At 41.0% G+C, this 7,868-nt stretch overlaps 1 protein-coding gene across 5 annotated transcripts in view; it reads left to right on the forward strand.

Moving 5' to 3' along the window:
- Window positions 1–6,587, forward strand: part of LOC139157445 (uncharacterized) — a 92,658-nt gene extending 86,071 nt beyond the window's left edge. For all 5 annotated transcript variants that reach the window (XM_070734217.1, XM_070734218.1, XM_070734219.1 and 2 more), the window contains 2 exons: window positions 614–769; window positions 5,339–6,587. In XM_070734217.1, the coding sequence (XP_070590318.1) occupies window positions 614–769; window positions 5,339–5,568 (386 nt within the window). In that variant the 3' untranslated portion in view covers window positions 5,569–6,587. The remainder of the gene's footprint in view (window positions 1–613; window positions 770–5,338) is intronic.
- Window positions 6,588–7,868: the final 1,281 nt, after the last annotated feature.

Here is a 7,868-nt window from a genome sequence, read left to right on the forward strand (position 1 = left end):
TAAGGAAGACATCTGATTGGACTGTGGCAGGGCTTTAAAGGTTACAACAATAGAATAGAATAGAATAGAATAGAATAGAATAGAATTCTTTATTGGCCAAGTGTGATTGAACACACAAGGAATTTGTCTTTGGTGCATATGCTCTCAGTGTACATAAAATAAAAAGAAACATTTTTTAAGAATCATAAGGTACCACACTTAACGATTGTCATAGGAGTCAAATGAGCAATGAAGAAACAATCAATATTAATAAAAATCTTAAGAAAACAAGCAACAAGTTAACAAGTCATACAATCAGAAGTGGGAGGAAATGGGTGATAGGAATGATGAGAAAAAACTAGTAGAAATAGTAGTGCAGCCTTATTAATAATTTGACAGTGTTGAGGGAATTATTTGTTTAGCAGAGTGATGGCATTCGGGGGGGGGAACTGTTCTTGTGTCTGGTTGTCTTGGTGTGCAGTGCTCTGTAGCGACGTTTTGAGGGTAGGAGTTGAAACAGTTGTGATTATCCTTTGACGTTTGTGTCGCTCTTGTTGGATTGCAGAACCAAATTGGCACTCCAAGTTGCATAATCACAATGTTTTGCCTTGACACAGTGCATCTCTCCTTCTAGGAAATGGCCTTAAAGCTGCACCTATTTATACCACAGAACAGAATCTAAAGCAGTGTTCTCCTTTGGAGTCAGCAAGGTCACAAGAGCCTCAGTTCTACCAGGAAGATGACTGTGGACTGGTGACAAGTAAAAGGCGATCATATTCATTCACTTCAGGTATGACGTGCATATCTGTAAAGGAAAAAAAACAGAATTATTAAGCATAATCATTGATTTAGTCATGTGTAGCAGTGGTTCCCAAACTTGGCAACTTTAAGACTTGTGGACTTCAATTCCCAGAATTCTCCAGCCAGCTATGCTATGCTATGCTATGCTGGAGAATTCTGGGAGTTGAAGTCCACAAGTCTTAAAGTTGCCAAGTTTGGGAACCACTGATGTATAGCAAGCACCCAGAGTTTGCTCAAATGAGTCTGTCTGTAGACACTGTCAAATAAATAAGCGTTGCTAAGACTATTAATTTCCCTCCTGGCTTTCTAACTGCTTCTTCAGCTAATCAGCTATTAAATCCATGTCCTTATGTTGAAATACAACTCAGGGCTCTGCCATTAAAATGTGCCTGCAGTGACTAACATGACATCATATGCTATTTTCAGACTGTATCCTTTCAGTTAGAAGTCAAGGTTATTTACAAGTAACAAGTGTATTGCTTAAAATCTCCGCTAGGTGCCACTGTGGGAATCAGATCCATTTGTTTGATTTTTGAAATGCACTTCTCACTTGAATGTGTTTCAAACAGAGTGGAGCAGACTTTGATTATACAGGTGGAATAATTATTACTTATTAATTATTATTAATTATTTAGATTTGTTGTAAACTGTTTTTTCACTTTGTTATGAGCCGCCCCGAGTCTGCGGAGAGGGGCGGCATACAAATCTAAATAAACATAAGCATATTACATTTTATTATTATTTATTAGATTTGTATGCCACCCTTCTCCAAAAACTCGGGGCGCATTCCATCTACTGGGGCCTAGCATGGAAAACATCTTTAAAATTAAATGATTCTGCTTCCAACAATTGGTTGTAAGCAGAGAACTAAAAGTAAATAGTATTTTCTTTTTTAAGTAAGAAAAAAGAAATAACATTAAAAATATTGTTGATAAAATTGCAGATCTCTAGAGATTTACCGGTACCATTTTGAAAAGGTGATTTTTTTTTAAAGCTGATTGATAATAATGGAAGAGCAAGATGTTCATCAATTGTCCTAAGGGTGAAGTAGGTGTCAGCAGGACCATTGAGTTGGAGACCAAATGCACTGTGAAATTCCTCAGAGGCCAAATATTCATGTCTTTTTTACTGGTCCCAGAGCTGAATTTGAACACTAGAAATACTCCAGATGTCAAGAGAAGAAGGAAGTAGTCCCATATTTATTGGCCTTTCCTGATTGGACACAGTCTGTGATGGCTGAGAATTTTGGGAATAACAGTCCTCAAGCTATTAGTGAGAGCTCCAGGGTTAGGGAAGACTCCAATAAAAGAGAATATTTGTAACTCAGGATTGAAATGAAGGGGCCTTGGTGCTCTCTGAGTTTGGTTATTTTATTTATTTTGTTTACTTATTTTATTTATTAGATTTGTATGCCGCCCCTCTCCGTAGACTCGGGGCGGCTCACAACAGGAATAGAACAATTCATAACAAATCTAATAATTTAAAAACATTTTAAAAACCCCATTATTAATCAGACATACATACAAACATACCATACATAAATTGTATAGACCCGGGAGAGATATCTCAATTCCCCCATGCCTGGCGGCAAAGGTGGGTTTTAAGGAGTTTACGGAAGGCAAGGAGGGTGGGGGCAGTTCTAATCTCTGGGGGGAGCTGGTTCCAGAGAGTCAGGGCCGCCACAGAGAAGGCTCTTCCCCTGGGACCCACCAAACGACATTGTTTAGTCGACGGGACCCGGAGAAGGCCAACACTGTGGGACCTAATCGGTCGCTGGGATTCGTGTGGCAGAAGGCGGTCCCGGAGATATTCTGGTCCGATGCCATGAAGGGCTTTATAGGTCATAACCAACACTTTGAATTGTGACCAGAAATTGATCAGTAACCAATGCAGACTGCGGAGTGTTGGTGTGACATGGGCATACCTGGGGAAGCCCATGATTGCTCTCACAGCTGCATTCTGCACGATCTGAAGTTTCCGAACACTTTTCAAAGGTAGCCCCATGTAGAGAGCGTTACAGTAGTCGAATCTCAAGGTGATGAGGGCATGAGTGACTGTGAGCAGTGACTCCCGGTCCAGATAGGGCCGCAACTGGTGCACCAGACAGGCCTTTCATTACCCAAACTTGGTAGCATCATTAGTGCAGAAGAAAAGGCTGTTGTGTTCTCCTTACAGTCCCAGCCAGCTGCTTCTCCCCCTATAACCTCCCTCACTCCATTGCTGTAATAAGAGGAAGAGTCAACATTTATTTATTTATGTTTGTTTGTTTGTTTATTTGTTTGTCAAAACATGTACAATATAGCAGATATTGGTATGAACATAAACAAAAGCAAGGTAGGTTTAGATAAATTTGGACAATAGGGCAGTAGGACAGGGATGGTAGGCACGGTGGTGCGCTTATGCACACTCCTTACAGACTTAGAAACATAGAAGATTGATGGCAGAAAAAGACCTCATGGTCCATTTAGTCTGCCCTTATACTACTTCCTGTATTTTATCTTAGGATGGATATATGTTTATCCCAGGCATGTTTAAAGTGTTTTTAACAGGAAAGTGAACACAAGAACAAGGGGACACAATCTGAAGTTAGTTGGGGGAAAGATCAAAGGCAACATGAGAAAGTATTATTTTACTGAAAGAGTAGTAGATCCTTGGAACAAACTTCCAGCAGACGTGGTTGGTAAATCCACAGTAACCGAATTTAAACATGCCTGGGATAAACATATATCCATTGTAAGATAAAATACAGGAAATAGTAAAAGGGCAGACTAGATGGACCATGGGGTCTTTTTCTGCCGTCAGTCTTCTATGTTTCTATGTTTCTATGTTTCTAAATTCAGTTACTGTGGATTTACCAACCACATCTGCTGGAATCTACTACTCTTTCAGTAAAATAATATTTTCTCATGTTGCTTTTGATCTTTCCCCCAACTAACTTCAGATTGTGTCCCCTTGTTCTGGTGTTCACTTTCCTATTAAAAACATTTCCCTCCTGAACCTTATTTAACCCTTTGACATATTTAAATGTTTTGATCATGTCCCCCCTTTTTCTTCTGTCCTCCAGACTACACAGATTGAGTTCATTAAGTCTTTCCTGATACATTTTATGCTTAAGACCTTCCACCATTCTTGTAGCCTGTCTTTGGACCCGTTCAATTTTGTCAATATCTTTTTGTAGGTGAGGTCTCCAGAACAGACTTCTTAGGAATGGGATGAGGTTGACTATAGACAGCCTAAGAGTAAAGTTTTTGGGGTTTGGGGAAGAAACGAGAGAGTCAGGTAGCGCATTCCATGTATTGATCACTCTGTTGCTGAAGTTGTATTTTCTGCAGTCAAGTTTCAAGCGGTTGAGTTTGAATCTATTGTGTGCTCATGTATTGTGGCAGTTGAAGGTGAAGTATTCATTGACAGGTAGGACATTGTGGTAGGTGATTTTATGAACACTTAGGTCAGATTGAAGACAACATAGCTCTAACACTTTACTACATTTCCGCCTCCCTCGTTGTCATCCTACTGCAGCAGACAATTTTCTTCCAATTTCAGAGCAGCTAGAATCTGCACAACTTTCATTTTGTCTTCACAGAACTCCGCAAGGTTTGAGGACAGGCTATTGGGGACATTTCTCATTCACTCAGTGAAGTCTTGGCTGGCTTACTTCCTGCCACCTGAGCAAGCATCATCTAGTAGATTTCACAGGCAATTTTATCAGTTAAGCCAATCTTTCTAATCAGTTTCACGACCTCTGAAAATAAAACTATACAGCTTGATTTTCTCCGATGATATCAGTGGTTCACACACAAGCCTTGCTTCATCCTGCTTCCCAGCCTCTGTGATCAGGCAAGCTACTGCATGTTCTCTGCACACATATACCAGCCCTGTTTTATGCACACATATACCAGTCAACCTGTTGGAAATGATGCTTGATTTTAATGAGTGGGGCAGTGAAAGGTGATATTTTGCACTCTCTTCCCAATCAGTTTGGAGGGAGCACTGACTCGTCCAACCTCGACTTCATCTACCAAAGTTAATGAACTCAATCTGTATAGTCTGGAGGACAGAAGGAAAAGGGGGGACATGATCAAAACATTTAAATATATTAAAAAGTTAAATAAGGTCCAAGAGAGAAGTGTTTTTAATAGGAAAGTGAACACAAGAACAAGGGGACACAATCTGAAGTTAGTTGGGGGAAAGATCAAAAGCAACATGAGAAAATATTATTTTACTGAAAGAGTAGTAGATCCTTGGAACAAACTTCCAGCAGACGTGGTAGATAAATCTACAGTAACTGAATTTAAACATGCCTGGGATAAACATATATCCATCCTAAGATAAAATACAGAAAATAGTATAAGGGCAGACTAGATGGACCATGAGGTCTTTTTCTGCCGTCAGACTTCTATGTTTCTAAGTTAGTCAAGGACGGATCACATGTCCAAAGTACTTTAGAAGGGGAATTTAAATAGTGCCACATGCAAGACTAAAATTGGAATTACCAAGCGATTCCATTAATATTATGAAAAATAATAACAACAACACCCCCTCTCTCTCTCTCTTTCAGCTACATATCAGAACATCACACCTTTATCGAAGTCTAAAGGAGCCAACAACTACTCTGTTACTCTGTACATTGGTGAGCAGGCTCCAACCACTCCTCCACGGCCCCGCTGCCACTCCTTCATAGCCACTCCAGTTGGAGCCCGAGAAATGGTAGGGGAGCAACACCAAGGTGCTTCGCCTAGCCAGAAGAACAAATCCGTCTTCAGGAAATTCTTTGGGAAGAAAGATTGAATTTTCAAGGAATGGGAACTGTGGTACTGAATGCTGGCAGTAAACTGTCCTTTGCCGGATGGGTTGAAGGTCCTGACTGGTCCAAGAGGTTCTGCTATTCTGCACCAGCCGTTGTCATTAGCTGTCTCCCAAGAGGGCAGAAATTGAAGAAGAGGGCTTTGCTCAGTGAAATACTCAGCTCTCTATTCGCCCCAGAAGAAAATCAGCTAAGGGAGTGGAGAGACAGGCAGCGAAACAACAAGTACCTTCATTCATTTTGAGGCAGCAGAATGCTATGTAATTTCAATTACTACAGGGTCTTTTCTCTGCCTTTCTTTGACACAGATACAATCAGGTAGTACATTCCGAGACACAAATGTTATTAATATTATGTTTGTATTCAGCCTGGGGATGGAGGGAGAAATTATTTTTCCTTCAAGTCCTTCCTGACAAATCTGTGCATAATTCGTGATGGGATCAAAAAGCAAAGCAGTTCTTAGATCCAATTATCCAGTTATCCATGGGATTTATCCAGGCTGAAAGCTGCCCAACTTTTTCACCTGACTCCTATTTTTGTGCCTTTAACCAGTCTGTAGACATTAGCCTGTAATAATCATGTGCTTCGTGCAGGGAGAAGATTCATCTCTTCTTTTCTGTCTTTTGTTGTTCTTCTGTACAAATTAAGCTGCTGTAAACACAGACACTCCAAAATAGGTCACAGCAATATTGAATAAGGCCCAAAGAACTCAATGGAAGCCTGATCTTTGACAGGAAGAAAAAAAACACAAAAGCACTTACAACACCAATTTAGAATCAACATATATGTGAACTACAGTTATATTGAGGCTGGTGAAAACCTCTGCAAGATTTCCCACCGCTACCACCATATTGAAGGGAGCCATTTGGCTTTTACAGTTCAGTGCAGTGTATGATGCCAAGAAATTCCTTTGTCACTTAGTTTTCCTTCCTTCAGCAGCATTTAAGGCTGATTTAATAGCCAATTGCATCTCCTGGAGAAATATTAACACCATATTAAAACACCAGTTAGTCTGTGTGCTTTCATTCAAAATGCATTAGAGTTAACTGAGTTATGCTTTAACAGCCAGGCTGCTACTGCACTTAAGATACCCAAACACATGCTGCACTCCATTTAAAAGAATGGAAATGTCAGTGTTGGCCTTCCAAATAAAACAGGGAAGTCGTGGAGAGATTCCCAGATGTATTTTGTACTCCATCTGCAGGGCAAAATGGCACTCTGTGCAAAAAATGTGAAATACAGCCCTTGCTAAAATCCAAGCTCAACAACTACTTGGTTCCAAAATGTAAATTTGCTCAGATAACGGCAGAGATTTTCATTTGAAAATGGGAGCTTAGTGAGGACTTAACCTTTTTTTCATGCCTGTTGATTCTTCTAAGGCACAGAGGCTCTGGGAGGGCATTTTTGGCTTCAAGAGAGCCTCCATGGGGGATGGGGGAGGGCGCTTTTACCCTCCCCCGGCTCCAGGGAAGCCTTTGGAGCCTGGGGAGGGCAAAGCATGAGCCTACTGGGCCCACCAGAAGTTGGGAAACAGGCTGTTTCTGGCCTCCAGAGGGCCTCTGGTTGGCAAGGGAAACTATTTTCGCCCTCCCCAGACATTCAATTATGGGTGTGGGCACTTGTGCATGCGTGATAGCATGCCCCAACCCGCTTTCAGCACCCGAGGAAAAAAAGATTCACCCTCACTGTTCTAAGGAAATGCCTTCCACTGAGGTGGGTTTTTTTTCCAGGTAGAGAAGCCTGGCTGGGAAGAACCTTTAAAATAATAAATAATAATATGTTGTATCACCCTCTTGCTGTAGGACAGTGTTTCTCAACCTTGGTGGTTTGAAGATGGGTGGACTTCAACTCCCAGAATTCCCAAGCCAGCGTTGCTGGCTGGGGAATTCTGGGAATTGAAATCCACCCATCTTCAAACCACCAAGATTGAGAAACACTGCTGTAGGAAGAAATAAAATAATGAGTAAGAAGGTGTCATTTGTGGGGTTCTAGGACAATGGTATCCAACCTTGACAGCTTTAAGACTTATGGACGTCAACTCCCAGAATTTCACAAACAGATTTGCTGGCTGAGGAATTCTGGGAGTTGAAGTCCCCAAGTCTTAAAGTTGCCAATGTTGGAGACCCCTGCTCTGGGATATCTGAGTCTCAAATGCAGAAAGAGCTAGTTAACTCTCTGATAATCTTCATATCCATATTTGGATGACATGGTTGAGTTAACTGAGCTCCAAAGTGCCTCCACTATTTCAGGCTAAACTAATCCCTCTGGGTTAATTTCTGGATTT

This window comes from Erythrolamprus reginae, chromosome 1 (assembly GCF_031021105.1).
Source record: "Erythrolamprus reginae isolate rEryReg1 chromosome 1, rEryReg1.hap1, whole genome shotgun sequence".
In the NCBI taxonomy this organism is placed as follows: domain Eukaryota; kingdom Metazoa; phylum Chordata; class Lepidosauria; order Squamata; family Dipsadidae; genus Erythrolamprus; species Erythrolamprus reginae.